The sequence below is a fragment of the Carassius gibelio genome, chromosome B23, assembly GCF_023724105.1.
Source record: "Carassius gibelio isolate Cgi1373 ecotype wild population from Czech Republic chromosome B23, carGib1.2-hapl.c, whole genome shotgun sequence".
NCBI classification, from domain to species: domain Eukaryota; kingdom Metazoa; phylum Chordata; class Actinopteri; order Cypriniformes; family Cyprinidae; genus Carassius; species Carassius gibelio.
This window is the reverse complement of record NC_068418.1, coordinates 11,326,718-11,348,427: the sequence shown is the minus strand read 5'-3', so window position 1 is coordinate 11,348,427 and position 21,710 is coordinate 11,326,718. Positions and strand designations below refer to the sequence as shown.

Genomic DNA, 21,710 nt, shown 5'->3' with positions numbered 1-21,710 from the left:
TATGCTAGTAATATGCAAGCAAAGTTGAATTGGTCCCTAAACTAAAGTGTTACAGTAAGGGAACTGCATACACAGCTATTCTTCATGAAAATGTATAAAACACCAAAGATCTGTCTCATGAAGACTTTATTTTTCTTACAGATATCATCTCTGCTTATTCTTTTGTATTTACAGTATGTAAACAAGAGAGTCCACAAGACAAGCAAAATAAGAAACATGCCTACAATAATATAATCTTTTCCTTCACTCCTCTAGACTTTTGCTCGTTTTTGTTTATTTGTTTGTCAAGAAGCCTTTCGTGGATGAAAGATATTAAAGAATTAGATTTTTCCCAAAAAAAAAAAACGTAGTGACAATCCATTAGTACTAACAATCATATTTCATAAGTTTTTGACCTGGTACAAACACGCTCTTCATTTGATAAAATGAACTTACTCTTTCAGAGGCACTACTAAGTGCTTCTTTTACATTAAGAGCAAAAAAAAAAAAAAAAATTGAACAAACACATTTGTTTACAAAAGCTGATATGTATATAAAAAAATGACAACAGTTTTGCAGTTGCATATTTTATATCAAAGGGTGTTTCTGTCTTTGTACTAAACAAGTCACAAATTCAAATACGAAATGTACGTAGAAATGAAACAAACATTTATAGGCATTTGCCCTAATGTTGTGTTGGATGTAGTGAACAGGAAGTGACATCATCACACTGAACAAGAGAGAGTCTGTTTGATACGAGTCAAGGTCCTTTGGTGTTCACATCTGACTCTCTTTTAATGGCACTGTTCTGATGCTAAAAAAAAAAAGTCTTCACACTGGGGTTATGAGACAGCCACGGAGGAGCTGCCTTTAGTGTTGTCCGTGGAAGGGGAGGGTCCTCGGTTTGCGGGTGATGTTCTTTCTCCGGTTGGTGAAGGTTGGGTTTTAGGGGACTGTCCTACAGGTTTTCCGGCTGTGTCTGAACTGGCTTCTGCTTCAGTTTCCTGCTGGGACGCTGTGGCTGAGGAGATGAAAAAGAGCAAGCTAGAACTCATTTGCTATTCAGTAATAAATGCAAAAAAAAAACACAAAGTGGCTATGTTTAGAATAAACTACTAGCTTACATACTGAATACTGCACAGAATATACTGTGTACTGTCTACTAGTTAGAAAAGGACTCTTTTCACAGACTATTCTGATGCATTTTTACAGTTATTAACATTATAAATCGAGCAAGTTTTTATATATATAAAAAATATTTATATATATATATATATATATATATATAAAGTACAATTCTAACATTATACTTTTGTGTTTTATTACCTTGGCATTAAATCAAAAAAAGTTCACACTTTTGTGAGAGTGTTTCTTATACAGCTTGAAAGCTTTCTCTTTTATGACCAACAATCTCTCAATATTTTTTCCTCTTTGGGAAACTCATAAAAACGCTATAGTGAATTTTTTATTTTGCTATCGGGACAAAACGGAATGCAAAAATTATATATGGTAAAGTTTTACTTACCATTACAGAATTTTATCCAAATATGACAACCACTTCAATGAAACCCCCTAACTTGAAAAGGGTCTATAGTAAATGGTAAATAAAATGGTAAAAATAAATACATAGTAAAATAGTACCTATTCAATGATGTGACTGGCTTTCAGTTATCTTTCTGGAGTTAAAGTTTGCTATTTAGAATTTCTATTTATGTAAAATGTCTTAACATCACTTAAATAATATTTTAATCACACTACAACAAGTAAATAAAGAGACACACTGCATTACACTAGAAATGAAAATGCAATGTATACTGCACTTTTTTGCCAAATATATTCCATTCCATACAATAACTGGCATTCTTTGCACACTATACACATTATATACACTGGAGAAACCGTGTAAGTGTTGTGTTAGCGTGCTATTAGCCATTCAGTGTTGTGGTCTTGAATTTGGTCTTATTTACAGACTGAGCTTTGGTGCTATTTGAATATGGCCCGTTTCTTGATCCCTGCCATTTCTTGTCCTCTCTCTTCTACTCTTTGGGTAAAAGTGGTCAACTCTTGGACATAAAACTTCCAAAAGCAGGTTTTTAGTATTGCCACACTTAGTGTGAAGAACATATTCATTATCCCATTATAAAGAACCTTTAGTACAATAGAAAGTCAGTTCTCCATGGAACCATAGACTCCAATAAAGAACCTTTATTATTAAGAGTATAAAAGAGCAAAAACAGAAAGAGAGTGGGGTGTGGGTCTGTTTACCTGACTGGGTGCAGGATTTCATGTGTTCGGGCCAGTGTGCCTGCTGGCAGGGGTAGTCACAGTAACTTGTGTTCCAGCAGCAGTAGAAGATGGCCTCTTTCTTGCAGTTGGCACACCACTGCTTCTTCTTGGTCTCGTCCACCGCCTGCTGTTTCTCCATCTCCATCTGTTTCTTCACCTCTGACACCAGCCGCTCTCTCTCCTGCTCCAGACTCTGCCTCATCTCAGCCATGGTCAGCTCTACACACACACACATGATGAAGATATATGAGTGGCTGAAGCTCTGGCTTGCTCATCTAGAACTAGTAGGAGAGGAGTTCAGTGATCTGTTCTTTGTAAACGTTCTCTACATTGCATTGGATAACAAAAGCATTTGCTATCACAAAACTCCCATGAAGCAGTCTGCGGAGCTATTGTGAGTCATAAAGGAGAGTTACCGAGGTTATGTTTCATCTCTGACAGCTCCTGCTGATGCAACCACTGGAGCTTCTCAATCTCAATCCGCAACCGCCGGATCTGCAACACAATCCACAGAGGATGTCAACCAAGAGAAGCATGAGTTATGCCATTATAGAAATTCAATCTGTCAGCCTGCAACCTATAAATGTCATTTTATATTAATATATCACATATCGAGAATAATAGAATAGAATCAAGCAGAAATGACATAAAAAAGCCCAAACCTCTGCAATGGTGTTCCCCGTCGTGCTCTTAGAGAGATCATTGTATATCTCTGTCATCGTTCCCTTGATCACGTCCATCATCTGCCATTATGATGGAAAACACAGGCAGCAGCCAAATACAACATTTTGAAAAAATTATTTATACAAATTATTTAGGCACAATACTGCAGGTTAAAGATTCATTTAAAAATGCTCTATTGCTTATTATTGTTTCATGGTACTATATAGGATATTTATTTGAGTTTTGATTGAACAGGATTTACATCAGAAGTGAGTGAATATCTGGCTCACCTTAGTGGTGTACTTGGCGATGTCAGCGGCGACATCAGCAGAGGCCGGAGGGGGGAGGAAGTCTCCAGCCAGACAGGAAGTGGACGTAGCAGAGCCCATGTTAACAGGTGAGGTGTCTTTGTGTTGAACAGCTGGGGAAGCAAGAGAATAAAAGATTAATGCCACCTTGAACCTACATTATGGGTTCAATACGAATTGAGCTGCATCATGAAAATACATTGTCTTGTCTTTCAGCTTTATAGTTGTTGTTATTAATAGCAGAAATTACTTTTGGAAGAATGTGAAGCTGGAAGCTGTGAAACTATACAGTATGTACATTTATTATTATTATTTGTTTTTCATAAAAGAATGTAATATTTGAGCTTTAAAATTGTCATTAGCCTCACAAGGATGGACAGATGATGAGCCATGATGTCCAAATGAAGTAGAGACTTACAAGATGTTTCTAAGATTTATAAGTGTGTTATAAAGATGTGATCTATTTTATATGTTGTGCTGACACTAGCTTCCAGTCGACTGTTTGTGTCATTTCTGTAGACTACAGCAATGGATTTGCTTATTACAGGAAAAATCGATTTGTTTTAGATATACATTTTTATATCGTTTTTTTAAATCTAATTAAACAGATTATTCAAAGATCAAAACTTTATTATACAAATTATAATCAATAAATAAAAACATATATTTATATATATTCATCTTAATTATAAAAAAGTTTGTCAAAAATATTTTTTATAACAATCCAAAATAAGAGTTCATTTGCAAAAACAGATAATTCAGTTTTTAAAAATGTTCAAAAATCATGTTTTTTTTTAATGCTGCATTCCAGTTAATATCAATTAAACTGCAGTTTTATTGTTTTGATTAAATAATATTAACAAAAAATAAAACACAATAAAAACATGATTTATGAAAATTAACAAAAAGGGAGTTATCTGTTTATGCAAATAAGCTCTTCATATATATTTTATATCTTAAATAGATTTATATTTATATAGATTATTTAAAAGGCAGGGATTTTTTTATCTAGGGGTATTCGTCTAGATCAGAAACCAAATTAATATTTTTCAAAAATCTATTAAAAAACACAAAAGTTTATTTCTTATAAAAACTAATATATATATATATATATATATATATATATATATATATATATATATATATATATATATATATATTAACATTTGAGTAACTATGGGAATCTAATTTCTGCACAGTTACCCTTGATGGACTGTCTGGTCTGGTAGCGAGTGCTGGAGTTGTTGGCTGAGGTCTGGGGCTGTGCTTGGCTCTGAGGAGCCGTCTCAACTTGTTGTTGTTGCTGTCTCTGCACCTTCTGAGACGACGTCTGGCATTTACCGCCAGCGGAGCTCCACGTCGCAGGCCGCTGGGCCGGCTGTGTGTTCTCCTTGGGCAGCAGAGGGCGCTGTTTCTTCACAACATTGGGAGGGACAGGGACAGCAGACGGGGGTTGAACAGCAGAGGTGGAGGTGGCCTGATTGCTAGATGCAGCTGGGACGGTGGCTGGAGCCTTGATGGCTGATGCCACTGCATCTTTTGGCCCGGGATTTAAGGAAGGTGAAGTGTTATCTGTAAATGAAGGAGCTGACAGACCGGTAGAACTTTTACCTAGACAGAGAAGAACAAAGATAAAGATTCAGATTAGAAATTATAAACGTCTAAATGTTTTTGCAGAAACGAAATCCAAACTGTGAGGTCGCCTACCATCTGTTTTAATGCCGGTCTGATCTTTAGTTGTGGAGCTGGGGGCTGATGGGGTCTCTCGCTTGGCTTTCTTCTTCTCCCTCCCGCCCTGTTCTTCCCCGAGGTCTATCACCAGCTCCCGCTCGGAGTCAGAGTCCCCCTCCAGCTCTGACCCAGCCGGCCGAGCGTCCTGCCCAGGCTGTGTCCTCTCCTTCTGGGGCTGCTGCACGGGTTTGCTCTTCTCCTGGGAGTCTTTCTCCACCCCGCCGCTTACCTTCTCTTTGGTCTGGGGATCGGAGGATTTCTTGTCTCCACCTGGTGTTCCTCCAGCGGCTGACGGGGCAGTGTCTTGTTCTTGTGCTTGAGCGGATTGAGGTCTGGGTCTCTTTTTGGAGTCTCTGTGGACACTGTTGCTGTGGTTAGTGTTCTTAGGCTTCTGTTCATCCTCAGACACGTATTCACTGTCGCTGGAGTCAGATTTGTCCGAGTCGTCCGAGTCACTGTGCTCAACACCACTACACACAACATCTGAGATCTCATTGATTCCTGTGGATAGAGAAGGAGTCGTTGTTTTATTTCGGTTTTAATTTGACAGACTGCATGAGCTCAAAAGCAAGGTTTCAGACACACAGCAGCGTTCAAAAGTTTGGGGTTGGTATGTTTTTTCTATATTTTTGAAAAAGAATTATTTTATGCTTACATATCCTCCATTTATCTAATCAAAAATATTTGTAATATTGTGAAGTATCATTAAAATGGTTTTCTATTCTCTGTGAAGTATAGGATTACTAATACATAATGCACAGTTCCTGAAGCATAATCCACCAATCATCAATAAGTGAAACAAATCTAGGCAATATTTGCAGGTTACCTACATAAGTTTAGCTAATAGCAACCAGCTACCCTAGTAAAAAACAAACAAAAAAAGAAGTCATAATTTATTTAAAATACTTTTATTTCTTACTAAGTATATTTCAAATAAATTACCATTTATTGACATATATCTCTTAATTACTAATATAAAATTAAAATTAATCTCTATTTGGAGTATTTCTTTTTTTCACAATGCACATTCATGAATATTAAGCCTAAAATGTGCTTTAAAATCACTTTTATTACGGATTGTATGATCTCATCGTAATATTAGTCTTTAAATGAAAGATATTTAAAGTGCACCTGAAGTACACTTGCAATTTAGCACAATCAGATAAACTTCAGTAAACCTTTAGCTGGACTTCAGCGATACTTCTGCACAATCACAGTGCATTGAGCACAAAATGAGTTGTTCCAGTTTAGCTGACTTTAAGTAAATCAGTTTAGTAGATCAAAAGTACAATTGCAGGGTATTTTTGTCAAGCACATAAATATGAAAAAGTATTTGGAGTATATATAATGTATTTCAAAATGAAGAAATACATTATAGAATTGAAGATTTCTTCTACCCTGGTTCATAAACCTGTTTGTCCATCTGTCTGTAAGGCCTGTAAAAACATCTAGAATTTTTCTTTTTTAGTTTCAAATAGACTGTCAAACCAACATTAAAAAAAATGTTTTTTTTGACAAACTGTCCCTTTTCATGTTAATATTACACTTATTATATAGGATTGGTGTGAATTAAAATTAAAACGACGTGATTAAGATGTTATTTTTGTTTTCTTTGTGCACAAAAAAATATTCTCATAGCTTCATAACATTCAGATTGAACCACGGACGTCACATGAACAGTTTTGACCTTTCTGGGCCTTGAACACGTCAGTTGTGTTGCTGTCTATGGAGGGTCAGAAAGCTCTCGAATTTTATCAAAATGATATTAATTTGTGTTCTGAAGATGAACAAAGCTCTTACAGGTTTGGAACGACATGAGGCCGAGTAATTAATGACTGAATTTCCATTTTAAGGTGTACAAAGCTTTTAATCTTAATTCTACCTCTTTAATATTTAAACTTCAATGCCACCACAAACTGAAGAATTGAACAAGAATTGAAAACACATTCTCAGTTCAATTCTGAAGGCTGTAAAGCCTGTAGTAAATATTATATTCATATTTTTGCAACAACAACAAAAAAAAAGCTAATTGTTTTTTGGTTTACTGTTAATCATCATTTGCCTGTGTGCATGTGTTCATTACCCAGCTGAGCCTTGCAGCTCTCTATAGTTTTATCCAAACTCCTAGTAGGTTTTGGAGAGGTGAGGAGAACCGACGTCCCTTGCTGCTGCTGTTGCTGTTGGACAGTCTCACTCAACTCCTTCAGGTCCATTTCAGCTTTAATGCGATCTGAGGGAGCACATCCAACACAAATATTCAACAAACATTGTTAAAGGATCAGAGATCAGTGGTTGTTTCTGTGTGCCTCAGGCTGATTTGAGACTCACCTAGATTGAGGTTAAGTATGCCTCCGGTGCCTGAAGTCCTTTCCTGTTTAACCGGCGTGGGCAGAAGAGGCTTGGGGCTGGTGCTTGTCTTCACAGATGCAGGAGACGCTGCGGGCAAAACTTTAAAACTTTAATCACCCACTATTAATCCGTAAACAAAACACTAGCCATTTCAAAGCATGAAATCGAACGAATCACCTGTGCAATCCATGGAGTCTTCACCGCCGCTATAGTGACTGGATGACACCCTCGGCCCTCGCTCGTCCTGCTCGAGGTCAGACCCCGTGTGGACTGAGGAGTTGGTGCTCATTGGTGACCTGGGCATGTCTGTCACAGACACCCGCCGCCCCGGTCCTCCTGACATCACGGTCTTACTCAAGTGCATCTTGGGGGATGCGGTCATGTCGAAGCTGAACTTGACCTTGTCCTGTTTCTCAGGCTTCACCGTGCCTTTTTTAGGGTTATTAGGGTCCTGCAGCATCTGGAACTGGTTGTTGGGCGTGTAAGGTGTCCTGAACGGGGCGTAGTTGAACACGCCGTATTTCTTGCGCACGTTTTCCACGTACACCTCCATTTCCTGCATGGCGCTGTTGAAGATGCTTTTGGTCTTCTTCACAGAGAAGGGGATCTCCTTAGACATGAGGTAACAGTTGTTTAAGGGCACCCAGGCTCTGAAAGACAAATGAGGGGGAAATACATATTTTATTGCATATAACAATTGTGTATGGCAGTAAAATTCCACTTTAATATTGATGTTGGTGTGAGTATAACAAGCACCATTAAGAATTTTGAATGTAGGCCTACATGTAAATACAGATGTAGGAATACTTCATTTAAAATTTTAAAGTAACATATGCATTTTCCCTGAAAATGTTGTCTAAAATAAATCAGTTAAAGAGCCACACAGATGGGAAATCAAAAATGACCTGTATTACAGTGTATGATGTAGCTGTCCATCAGTGTAAACAATGTGCAAAGTAATTACACCAAAAAGTACACAATTTATAAAGTTATTGGCTTCTAAAGTAAGGAGTCGACTCTGAATCGCTGAAACGAGTCGTTAAAGATTTCAAATCTTTTGCCCATCTCTATGTACGTCACTAGGAGCACTTTGCATAATAATCTCCGCCTACCGTCTTGGGAGAAACGGATCTCTGACCTGCCCCCCCCCCCCCCCCCCACACACACACACACAGACGCTCTGGTTGGTGTGATAGCATCATGTCGAGGAGACAGTGTGTTTTTAATTGTAAAGGTAAGTTTGTTTTATTTTCACTGCCAAAGAATGAAGATCAGAAGAACCAATGGCTAAAATTCATTTTTACCACAATACCAGAGAAGTACAACAAATCCTTGTTGTGTTCACAACATTTCACTGATGACTGCTTTTCTAATCTCGGTGAGTACAGCGGGATTTTCAAAGCGTTTGGCCATAAAAGAGGGTTCATTACCAACTTTATTTAGACCAACAAGCATCTCCGAATCACAACGCGAAGTATGAATATGAAGTTATGTGTCTGTTTTCTCCCGAGCGTCTTATCAGTATGTGTGCTGTCTGCAGCCATTGTCTGCGCTGATCTTCATGTACAAACACGTCATTAAAATGAAGTGTAACTCCGTGATTACTCAACGAAGAGACATGAGAGAGATATCTAGAGAAAGCTTGACATGTCTACTTTAAAACGAAACAAGTGCTGGCGAAAACAGATATTCTGTGATAAAGTCATCCATATGATAACAACGCGATGTCTATTTTTCATATCTCCCTTCGTTATATCTAATGTGACCACGCCCCCGCGCTTGAACGCGCTATTCAGATTCAAACTGAAGCGCGAGGCTTGAATACGCACACACAGAAGAAAAAGCAGCGAGACTGTTCAAGTTTTTTATTTTACTGTTTGCTTCGTGGTGAGAGGAATAAGACATAATTCACCCCAAACAGATGCTAACGCATAGTTTACCGTGGAGGTGTGTGCGGAACAACCAATCAAAACTATGTCAGTTGACCAATCAGAACACAGTATGCTACCGAAAGGTGGGGTTTAAGGAAACGGAATCTTTTGAACAGCTTCGCGCAAACCGTTTGGGGATCTCTGAGAATTGAGGTAATTTTAAAATGATATTTTGACAAAATGACAATGTTTTTTAACCTTGGATGGATTTAAACCTTATGTACAGGACTTATAAACAGTGATAGGAAGCTTACAATTTTCATCTTACTGGCTCTTTAATTATTTCTTTTTTTATTTCTACTAATATAATAACAGTAATGTTAACCCATTTTTTTTTATATGTAGAACTATCAAGAGTAAAAGCATTGGCTCACCTGTCATGCTGACCAAAGAAGCGTGCGTCCACCTGACCGTCCTTGTCCCTCAGGGCTTTAGCGGGCCAGAAGGGAAAACCTTTCAGTTTGGCCCACACTAAAGGATGAGGCTGAGACTTCGTGAAAACAAAAAAATATGACCATGAAATATAGCCCTAGACTAGATGATTTAAAAAAATATATCATTACAAAATGATTAGTTCTTACACAAGGTTCACAGAACCAGTTGTCCCTCTTCTGACAGGCAGACAGGTAGCACTCTGGACAAACCTCAATTTCATTCATCTGTGGATGATTTAGGAATACTGTCATTTTTTGTGCAATTATACATATTCTACCTTTCAAAAGCTTTGAGCTTGTAAAAGTCTATTTATTCAGCAAGGATGCATTTATTGACATTCAAAAACCATTCAATCAAATCTTACAGACCCAAACTTCTGACCGCTAATGAATCAGATTGTATAACTTGCTTTATATATTGTAGGGATGAGAATAACTCACCTCATGTTCACAGATCTTGACGATAACTTTAGCAGTTGCCGTTAGCTTATGGTTTCCTGAAACAGAGCCATTGAAACGTCACGACTGTACAGATATGAGTCAGGACACACTCACACTGATTTCAGAGTCCAGCACTCACCTCCGTTATATATGATACAGTTGTGTAGAATCCACTTCATGTCAGCCAAAAACGCTTCTGTGCAGCCGTACATTTTCTTCTTGATATTCTACAGAAACATAGTTCTCAGTTACACTATTTTTTTGCTACCTTTAGGCACATACAGTGGCCTCAATCTAAACTTTAAAGAAAATGATGTTTACTGTTATTGTTTATTGTTAAATGATGTAAACAATAGACATATTGTTCAAAATCAACAGAAAATGTACACTTGTCATACAGAAACCTGATCTACCTTCTCTAGAGTGGACAGGTCCATGGGGTGAAATATATACTCGGCATAATCCGGGTGCTGTTCAAGTGACACTGGCTTCTGAAACGGTTCGGTCTGCAAGATAAATCATTCATAATGATACACCGCAAGGGTTGAATCAATGTAATGCAAAAACTCAAAATAAATTGTGAGTGTATAATGAGGTATGGTTGACTAACCCCTGGCTGTTTCATTTTCTGCAAAGCGAACTTCAGCAGGTAGGACAGCTGCTCCAGGTTCAGCATGGTCATAGCTTTACTCTGAGTCTCTATGCATTCAGCCACCGTTATTTTCTGAAGCAGAGAGTAAAATGTCTACAATACTCATAAATCACATGCATACAGTTCATAATCCTTCATGTGCTTCACAAATCAATTGATTCTGGTACAAGTAAACATGTTTACAACTGAAAACACATCTTTACACCCCTAGAATGAATTTATTTGATAGACAGTAACTGAATCAGCAGTTGCTTTGAGAATGAAATTCCTTCATGTGCTCTCAGTTATTCTCAAAGCAACTGCTGATTCAGTTACTGTCTATCAAATAAATTCATTCTAGGGGTGTAAAGATGTGTTTTCAGTTGTAAACATGTTTACTTGTACCAGAATCAATTGATTTGTGAACAAATTTAAGATTGTATGATGCATGAAAAGATGTGGCAAAAATGTTAGCAAAATTAATTGTTGTCAGCTAGAGCAAATATCTACACATTTATTAAAGATTCATAATTCCCAATCCGCTTGAGGTTGTAAGTGATCGCGCTATGAAAACACGTTTGGGAATGTTATGTGTGATATAAATCATTATGATCTCTCTCCGTGTTCATAAAGTAATGCTCCCATGATTCACTGTTCAGAAACTCTTTGTAAAATTATAGGTTTCATTTAATTCCAGTTAAACGTATTTGGTGTAGTGATTTCACAATAGAATTCATTTCAGAGCATCATTAGAGTGTTGCATTTTTTCCGTAATGCTTTTAGCATTAAGAAATTAAGGCGATTAATTAAATACAGAAGTGGATTTCAATTACAGTCCTCACTGACCCTTGCTCTGCATATTTTGCATGTCCCTCTTATTAAACCTGATTCAGGTAACAGCTCGTTGGAAGAGATCTTCACGAATTAAATGTGTGCCGATTGACATGATCCCTACACAGTGTTCATTGTTCCCTAGTCCTACTCCCTGAGCAGGGTAAATCAGTTTAAGTTTACTTTTCTTAGGAATATTCATTCATGGATTTGCGCTACGCACACAGACACTTACTAGAGAAGTATGAAATAATATACCTTTGTATATAAATGCAATTTAAATTCACGTCTTGTATATTTTAATGCTAGTTTAATATACGCTGCCTTCAGACTGGAATCATGGCAGGATATGTCAAATTCGCAGGGCACTTGCGTTCGAATAGAACAAACGTCTGAAGCGATCGATGTGCAGAGCGGTGGACCGCTAACATGATTTTGTGTTTGTTGTCATTTTACGCTACGTAGCGTGTCCTAATACATAGCGGCAACTACCCGGAATATAACGCGCAGTGACGTAATCTATATTCACATTCTCGTGTTATTTCAGTACTATTTGCTTAATTTTATAGTATTCATTATTTTTTTATATAAATAATTTAATTAAGTTTAGTCTAAGTTTGAATATTTTTTTTGATATTATGTGTTTTTATATTTATTTTTTGCTTTTATTTATTTGTATGTATGCTTTAGTAATTTTTTGTACTTTCCACTTGTTTTCAGTTAGTTGTTAAGGCAACATTTAAGTTGATTTCATCTTTATTTAAATAATAATAAAAAAGAGTTTTCGTTAACATTAACAAGATTATAGGCTACAGTTTTGCAATGACATGAGAGTGAGTAAATAAAACATTCATTTTTAGGTGAAAAAACTTAAAATACTAATGCAAAAAAACTAATGCAAAATTAATTTAGACTACTTTTTGAAACAATCTTCACATCAGTACTGTGCCTGTCCCTTAAAATGCCATTAAGCTCTCTAGGTTTCGGAACAGATCTCACGTTTCCATTTGCCTGGTTATGGCCAGTGTATAAATCTATTTATGCATTTAGCAGACGCTTTTATCCAAAGCGACTTACTCAGGCTTACATTTTTTACCTAACATGTGCTCCCTGGGAATCGAACCCACAACCTTGTGCTGCTAACGCAATGCTCTACCACTTGAGCCACAGGCACACTATTTATTGCTACTGAGCAGTGTTTTATGTTCTGAACCTATTTAAACTGGCAGAAGGACAGTCCCATGACATGACAGCTGACATACACAGTCCTCAGTACCTCACACTCTGGACAGAACCAGTCGCCCTCAGGCTCTGCGGCCAGTTTGAGGCACTTGGCGTGGTAGACGCGCGGGCAGAGCTCACAGCAGAGCACCTGACCCTCGCGGTGACACACCCAGCAGTAGAAGTCATTCCTCCCGTCCTGCGGTACAACATCAACAGGGTCTGTGGTGAGTGCGGGCTGCTTGACATAGTAAAAGGGACCATGTCTAAGCTCACACTGAAATGCAGGCAAGAGAGACAGGGCAAGGGGTCAAATCACAAGCCACAACACTCGCAGGGGAAACGTAGCAAGACACTGCAATAAATCAAGCATGGACAGGTAAGCAGTCGCATGACCACTGGGTCAAAAGCGGCACACTGGGAACACACTGTAGGATTTCATTTCACATTTTCGTAAACACACATCATGACCCATGTGAGATCTGAAAACCACGTGGTGTCCGAGTGCGTTTCACCAGGATTTGAACGAAATCCTAAATTACCATCAGATGCCAAATACAGATTAGCAAATATATACTTCAGAGCAAGTGGAAATAGATTTTTAAAATTGACAGCCACTATTTATTATTATTTATTAGTTTTCAATATCTGTAAGGTAGCAAAAGAAATCAACATGTGCTTCTTAAATAAGACTAATAAGCAAATCCACACTTGGCATCTTTTTTTAATGAAACATTGTTCATATGCATTGCAACACACCACCACAAAGACAGCACAGCATTCAATAAAATCAGTGCACTTGTGTTTTATGAAGTCAACATACTTTGGGCCCATTAAGAAGCATTTGGACATGTGCATAATCTTTTAAAAATTAGTCATATGCAAACAAATGATTAGTAACGAAAGAAACTGTTTTTTTTTTCAGTACTAACTTCCCTTTAAGCTATTTTTGCAGTGACATTAACCATCTGGGAACCACAGGTGCAAGTATATAGACACTACAGTTCAAAAGTTTGGGGTCAGGAAGATTCATTTTTTTAAATAAATACTTCTACTCAGCAGTGATACATTAAATTGATGAAAAGTGACAGTAAATATATTTATAATGTTCCATTTTGTTCCATTTCTATTCCAAATAAATACTGCTCTTTTGATCTTTATATTGATCAAATAATAGAAAAAAATTTCTGTTTCCAAAAAATAAAATTAAACCTTGGTGAGCATGAGACTTTTTTTTTTGTTTTTTTTGTTTTACATCAAAAGATCTTATTCAACCCCAAACTTTTGAATGGTATGTTACAATTATTTTATGATTTAATATTATTAAATATTCTATTTTGTATAATTTTACTAAGGCATAGTTCCCCCCAAAATTAAATTCGGTGTTCATTTATTGACGCTCATCTCTTTCCCAACCTTTATTAAATTATTTCTTATGTGGAACAGAATAAAATGTATTTTTGTCCAAATTTTGTTGTTTGGAACCCATTCACTTTCATTGGACAAAAATATGTTTCACTGAAGAAAATTATATTTAGAACAACATCGGTTTGAGTAAATGACCAATTTTGTGTTGGGGTGACCTATATCCTTTAAATATGTCTGTGGTGTCCAAATGCTTTTTGAGGCCACCCTGAATCTTACAGGACAGAAATTCCCACAAGGGGTCGACTTTGTTCATGCAAATCAGTAAAAGCACTTGGCCATTTCAGTGGCCAGTGTTTTGTCATTAAAAACTGCAGAGTGAATGGAAATTCAAATATAACACAAGCCACAATAAATGCTGATTATTCCGATTGGCCATTTGAATAGAGAAGTGCAGGAACATGTAAAAGGACACAGGAAGAGACAAGAGTTTGACTTACAAACCAAAGGTCTGTTTTGGTTACAACAAATGTTTTTAAATTCATTTGAGCAAGAATTCTCAGCTCAAACCAATTTAAATTCAACAAAAGGGCATCGGGATGAGAGGGAAGCCTAGGAGGGCACATACTTGGTCTTTATTGGTGTTGACTAATCCTGGTTTCTTCTTCTTCTTTGTTGGACTGGGTGACGTGTCAGTAGGAGAGTGTCCGTTTGAGGAATGTGGAGGACTGGGTGCTTTCCTCTTCTGTGGAGCCAGTGTCTGCTCCGCTGGTCCTAGATCAGGGACCGCTGATGAAAAAAAACCCACAGCTGCTTTATTATGCAAAGCCACATGGATAATACAACTCCTCATCCAGCTGGGCCTGTGATTGTGACCTTTCAAAGCCTCGACAACACAAACCACCATTGACCTCCACATGCACAAAGAGGGTTGACTTTTATGCACATCTTCAAAAATAAAACATCTCAAACATCTGAATAACCAACTAACACGAAGCACCAGATAGCAGCAATCAGTCAGCATAATGAAAGAGAAAATTAGGTTGCATGCCACATTTGATGTGGCTCAGACTGACTTGCTTTTTATTCATTTCAGATGAGGAACTGTACTCTCACAATCTGAATCTATTTTTGGAATCTGTTTTGTAGAAGATTAAAGCATGAACTGAAAAGCTAAAGCGAAAGAGTCACATTAGAATCAAAGAAAAAATACCTTTGGGTGGCATGGACACCTCCATCCCATCAACAGCATCAGACTCCGTCTTTATTTCCTCCACAGCCGAACTAAATGAAGAAGGGAAGAAAAAAAGACAGTGAAATCTCGTGAGGTCTCCCCCTGAGATAAAAGACTTGGGTGATGTAATCTAATCTCCAGAGTTATGTTGTTGTTGTTGTTCATAGCAATCGTCCACCATTCCTCATCTGAAGCACTTCTGCTAGTGCGAGTAGACCCTTGCATGAGTATTGCTTTGTCTAAACTGCTCTGTAACCAATCATGGGCCTGGAAAGTGAATTTACAAGATGATATTAAGCTGTTTAACCTTACGAGGGAAACTCGTCTGATCGAGACGTGCAATACGTTAACTCTCTCTCTCTCTCTCTCTGTGTGTCTAGTAATAGATCAGCACCTCCTTCAAATGAAGCAAACATGCTCGTGGGGAATACCGCGGTGAACAGGTCCACACACACGGGGGATTATGGAGTAGACGTCTGCTGAGCACCGGAGAGTGTCTTTTATTCAGTCTCATTAAGTCCACTTCTTGTCTGAGAGGATTTGGCCTCATCCACGTTCAGGCGTAATCGGTACTAAAATACCATCAGCTACTGACACGGATACATTCAAAATGTGGCCTATAAAGCACCAAATTCACATTAGGCTGCCGAGCCGACATTCATTTTTCTGAGTAGTAGTCTTTGCATTATAATTTAGCCTAAACGAATTAAATGATGACTTCATTAGTAATACATTTTAACAAAAAGAAGTTAAAACAAAGCATTGTGTTATTTTGAAACCCTTTACACAATGTAAATGTGAAAAAAAAATTCTCATTGATACATTTTTGTTATTCGCTCCTATGTAGGCCTGAAAAATGTATTGTACTGATGTAACACAGTGCCTATCACTTTACAAAGAGCTTAAGTGCTAAAAAATAAATTTTCTACAACGAAATGAGTGAACGAACATAGTAAAAGGTTCAATTGTTTTTTTAAAAGATGCAATTTGGAAAGATAATTTTCAGCGAACTGGCCATTTCTGGTGACATAAAAAAAGTTTACGCAAATAAACTGCGACTACGAATAGGAGCGATTCGCCACGATACATTTGAATACCGGTGCAGAATAGCAACGACTAAAAAAACAACAGTTTAGGGATTTAAAGAACTCCAATGATTTAATATTATTGTCAGCATAAATGCAGTTTAACCAGCCACTACCACAACGAGCCACATCACATTTTTATTCGTCAAGTGGGTTCAGTTTTTGTGCCGTTGTACCGAGTACGCACACCTAACTGAAATCTCATCGGACAGATGAAAATTTATGTCAGATTTTTACATTGCGTTGTTTTTGGCATTAAGGCCTTTTAGTATTTGCTGCTGAAAAAACTCTATTTGCGCAACACAACATATTTCGCAATTAATATATCCAACAGTTGTGTGGAGTGGTCCTTCTAACCAGTGAAAATTCAATGGACAAAGAAAACCCAAAACAAATTTGCTTCATTTACACTCTGAGTCTTACACGATCAATGTGACCGTTTTAAAAAAAGTTTTCTATAAAAATTTGTTCCGTTTAAATTTCTTGAATGTGGCCCAACACTTGCAAATAAAGATCTATGCTTCTAACAAATGTAACATCTAAGACAGAATTAACAAAATAGATGCAATACATTTAGTGGTAACTTAATCTAATCGGAATCAAACAACGACAAAAAGTTGTGACTATTCTAATTAATGCTCAACCACACGTATCTTGACCACAATGAGACATCATTCACCTCATACAGGGGAAACTCCACTGTCAATCGATCAACAAAAACCTTCTCAACTACAAGGGTTGGATGGAAACGACGGGTACCAAAAAAAAAGATTGTAAATGACAGGTGAAAGAGGAGAGGCGTACAAGGCCAACAGCACAAACACAATCCTACAATGACGAGGCCTTGATCCCGGTCTTTGTGCAGAAGAAAAGACCAGAAAAGATTAGAAGCCGGCAACGGTTCCCCATTACATGAGGTCAGGATTAGGACCAGTGTTGAGAACGACGAGCACTTTTGAGAGGATTGACCATCAGGGCACAATGAGGCCTTAGTCTTTCACTCACATCAGTTCTCATCGATGGGGCCACGGCTTGACGTCGTCGAAAAAAAATCCATGTACCTTCACTCTTTAGATATTCAGAGACTTCCTCCAGGAGGCCGATAAAAAGGAAAACTAATCAAATAAATAAAAATTACACATAATCCTCTGTGGCGATGAATATAACTCACCTTTCTCAAAAGAAAATATTCCAGGTTGTTCATAAAAATTTGTCAGAAATGACAAAAAGGCATAAGTCTGGAGAAAGCATATCCTAAATAAGACATGCAATGTCTGAGGTTGGAAATGCACATCTAAGCATGTAGCCCAGGGCCTGAGGGCTCTCCAATTTTACTGTAATGCGAGGCTAAAAGGAGCCGAATGGATGTTATGTCACATTATGGCCACGTCACGTCAAAAACTCCCATCCACCAGGCCTCTCGGTTTCTGCTCGCTTCAGAAAGGTCAAATAATGTCAAGCCAACTGCGTGGCTGGAGATCCAGATCTCTACACAGAAATCAAAGAGACAGGAAGTCCTGAAGCTGATCCAATGACGAGAAAGAAAACCAGCGCTCTGCAAGCAAGCCAGCCTCTAAACCTGAGTCTTCTAGAACGATCTGAGCAGAGAGACAATCAAAGGTCCTCGCAAACAGGCCAAAATAAAGAGCAAGGCAGCTGTGAATGTGGAGATAACTGGTCAGAGAGTGAGCCGAGGTCTTTTTTTCTCTCTTCGCAGGAAATGAGAGTGCCTCCCTTCCCCCAGCGCTCTGCTCGAGCTCCCTTCCCCCTCCCTCCAGGCCAGAGACGCGGCTCTGGCACGTCCATGGCACAGGAGCTTACAGTAAACAGGGAGAACGAGAGAAACCTGTGCTTATAGGTCAGTCTCAAGAGCCACAGCTGAGAAAAACAAGTGAAGTGCTAATGCACTTGAGGATCAACATGCAAACAAACGTTGGCCATTCAGATAAGGCATACCTTTCTCCCAGATTCTAATCTTGGGCTGTTAAAAACAGCAGCTTTGTGGTTCACGGTGACTTTGTGAATCATTTCAAGGGCAAGCAGTGACTTTACAAGCACACAGTTGTTTCCTGTCACAGATGTCAATGTTGATAGGATTCGACATCTTCTGTTGCTGATATAACGCAGCAAAATAACCTTGTTCAGACCACTGCCGTTCATTTCCTCCAAATGGCAGAAAGCCAATCACCACAATCCTTTCTAATGTTGTTTCCTTGACAAGAATCCCAATCGCAGTGGCATGATCTCCCTGGGAACACATTTTGAGCTGCACCATACCGACATTAAACCCTCCAGTCATTTTCTCATAAAGAGTAGTTAGGCTAACAATAGGCTATATATAAAGATCTAGTCGACTTTATTGTGATTGCAATTAAATTAATTGTTCATAATTACAACAATTAACTCACAGGCCATTTGTTGTTGATATACATGTGAAATATGATACGTATTTGATTTTTCTACTTTGAAATGCAGCCATAAATATCATTAGAAAGGCCAAGGATCCGTTGGGAATGCAGCGGGAGGCTTTCGGTCCCGTGTGGTTTGCGCTCGCTCGTTTTGTCTTTGGGAGCAGCTGTGTGTGTATGTGGCAGTGCTATTTTATTGGTAACTTCAACATAAATCCCTGAAGAAACATAAAGGAGATGGATAATATGTAAATATCATCCAAATCATCTTCTTAAAAGTGGAGTTTCACACCATAGGCCGTTCTATGACAAGAATGGATTTAGTTTCAACACAAGTTTGTTTAAAAAGAAAGATGAAGTGGCGATATGGCTAACTTTGTAATAAAGCGATGGAAAAAACATCTACTCATAAAGAAAAATTTAAGAAGATCATAATTTTGATTAACTTGGTGGCTTTTGATGGCATGTGGTTGTCTGCGGGCATTACATGGAATATATATGCTAATTATTGGTCTAAGAAAAAAATATTTCCCCATTTCCTTGGCATAAAGTTTACATATAGATCTGATAAAATCCTTATCCAAAAATAATCAATGCTTGAAAAAGTTGCGTAAGCAAATGAAAAAATGGTGTCTCAAGACTATTTTTAAACTCATGCTTGCACTCGCAATATGATTGACAGTAAAAATGCTAGCAAAAATGCAAATATCCAGATAGACCAATTATTTTCTTAAGGATGTGTTCGAGAACAGTACAAACAATAGCTTTACCTACATGAAGAATGACGCTAGAATGTCATCTACGATCCCTCCTGAAGCTAAAACTATCACCTGAAAGTATAAAACACACACCTCTGCCACTGAAAATTGAATTTAATATAAAACATTACATTTTTACAATCATCTCTCCACCCCTTATTAGTAGCTCACGTCCTGAATTACCCATCCTGCCCCTGTGTAAAGTGACCACAGCTGGGGCTCTCAGCTCTCTTATGAGGCCCTAGCAGATGCCTCCATTTTCTATGGCGGGGCTTGTGACACAAAAGACAATGGGACAGGCAATCAGCTTACAAAGTACATCGCCTGAGCACCCCACCCCCCTGGTCCTCCACCCCCTTTCATGGGGCAGATCAACAGAGGGCCCAACATATGCAGAAATGACTGTCACTGAGCTGTTTGTCAGTACAGCTATGAGTGATATCTGACTTCGTCTGCCATGTAACCATGTGACTGAGCAGCCCCACGGGCCAAAGCTCAGAAGAGCGAGAGGGAGAGAGCCTGACACCTCTCCTCTGGCCCTCTCCCCCCTCACCTCCTTCCTCCTCTGCCCTGTTTCTCTCTGAGACACAGGCCTTTGCTTAGGCCTCCCCAGTCACTGGAGAATCAAATCTGCAATTCACAGTGTTAGCAGTGGATGAAAACAGTACAATGACGAGAAAGGACAGACGTAAGAAAACCTCAGGCTTACCTCTGTGGATGCATGGCTGAAACAGTGTAATGTCAACACTTATAAAACATGGAGGACAGCCTCAGCCTGTAGACTAGGGAGGGCTCTCCTCTCCACACTCAGAGCTCAGGCCTGTGTGATCAGAGCAGGGCCGTGACTGGCTGCCCTCCCACTCGCAGGATGTAAGGCCTCGTCTGATTGGCCGAAGCGCTTCCTGAGTAATCATCTTTGTTCGACACAGGCAGGATCAGCAGTGAGTGCGGGAAAGAGCACAGAAGAGAGGGAGAGAGAGAACTAGGCCTCACTTGCTCAAAAACAGGCTTGTTTTGCGCAGAGCCACTGCGAAATGGCAGCTGAATGTCGCTTAGCTGTGGATGTGATGGAAATTTGGTGGGATTTGGTGTTAAAGCTCTTTTGTTTGTCCCCAGTCCGTGTGGAGCCATAGGCCTATGTTTAATCCCTCCCCCCCACAGGAGCCGGTTGAGAAATAGGAGACACTCCTAGTGAAAATGAGCCCTGAGCAAAAATAGTGCAACCGCCATTGACTTCCTGTGCTTGAACTGTGACCGATTCTTCAGCAATGTGTAAACACAGATGTGATATTCCACCGAAAATGAGAAAAATCCATGTACCATGCTACCTTTATGTCAATAAAGAGTGCAAATCCAAATGAAATGCACTTTGGAGTTATGTAATGAGTGAAATAACAAAACAGATCACATTAACTAAAACCTAAACCACTTTAAAAAAAAATCATTACATTCAGTGAAAACTGTGTTTTAGAAAAAGCATATATCATGAAAAATATATCTGACTATATCCTCAAAGTAGAAGAGCTAGACAGATGCCAAAGATTCATAGCGTATCGGTGTGTTAAAGTAAAATTCAACGAACTGTGTGAAGACATTGTTACATTTTAAGGCGCCTCTGTGTTTGTTAGATATGTTAGCAGGAATGTGTTCAGGCCTTTATAGCAGAGCTTCCACTAGGCCCCAAACAGCGCGATGACATTAACACCACACTGACATCTTCTGGAGAGAAAGAGAAAAGACTTCCGTCTGAAATCAATGGTAGGATTAGAAATGAAACAACACTGGTGAATTCTCATACCTGCTGTAGGTTCCTGCTGGTGATATTGTTCTTCTGTTAATAAAATTGTGAATGGTCAGTACAGTACAGTGCACTGGGTTTCCAATCAAAGATCACAACCTCAAGGTCATTTCTATCTGCTTGATCACCATGTTTTCATTGACCTGAGACCTAATAGAGATTTTGAACGAATCATTCTTTAGAATAATTGTTTTCATGTGTTCTTGTCACAGGCTGCATACGGTCCATTTGTAAATCTGACTCTTCTAATAGCAGCG

General features: G+C 38.5%; 1 protein-coding gene across 7 annotated transcripts; it reads right to left on the bottom strand.

Moving 5' to 3' along the window:
- Positions 1 to 109: 109 nt before the first annotated feature.
- On the bottom strand, positions 110 to 20,518 carry LOC128011592 (protein kinase C-binding protein 1-like). 7 transcript variants are annotated; one of them, XM_052594188.1, is made up of 21 exons: positions 20,365 to 20,518; positions 15,384 to 15,454; positions 14,799 to 14,959; positions 12,861 to 13,082; positions 10,733 to 10,846; positions 10,536 to 10,628; positions 10,262 to 10,349; positions 10,123 to 10,178; positions 9,829 to 9,906; positions 9,622 to 9,737; positions 7,494 to 7,966; positions 7,296 to 7,403; positions 7,051 to 7,197; positions 4,944 to 5,468; positions 4,440 to 4,847; positions 3,219 to 3,349; positions 2,928 to 3,008; positions 2,682 to 2,760; positions 2,245 to 2,484; positions 1,505 to 1,567; positions 859 to 1,000 (listed from the first exon to the last, which is right to left on the bottom strand). In XM_052594188.1, exons 1-20 carry the CDS (start codon positions 20,376 to 20,378, stop codon positions 1,539 to 1,541), a joined length of 3,234 nt encoding a protein of 1,077 aa, XP_052450148.1. In that variant the 5' UTR covers positions 20,379 to 20,518; the 3' UTR covers positions 859 to 1,000; positions 1,505 to 1,538. The 7 variants fall into 7 exon arrangements, with proteins under 7 accessions (XP_052450141.1, XP_052450147.1, XP_052450146.1 ...); XM_052594181.1 differs by lacking the exon at positions 1,505 to 1,567 and having other exon boundaries at positions 110 to 1,000; positions 20,365 to 20,517; XM_052594187.1 differs by lacking the exon at positions 1,505 to 1,567 and having other exon boundaries at positions 110 to 1,000; positions 12,861 to 13,004; positions 20,365 to 20,517.
- Between the last annotated feature and the right edge of the window lie 1,192 nt (positions 20,519 to 21,710).

Excerpts from the sequence above, each read along its gene's own strand:
- LOC128011592 (XM_052594181.1), bottom strand. Across the intron at positions 10,847-12,860 it reads GGTTCTGTCCAGAGTGTGAG|AAAATAACGGTGGCTGAATG; the intron begins GTACTGAGGACT and ends TCTCTGCTTCAG. Across the intron at positions 5,469-7,050 it reads GAGCTGCAAGGCTCAGCTGG|GAATCAATGAGATCTCAGAT; the intron begins GTAATGAACACA and ends CTCTATCCACAG.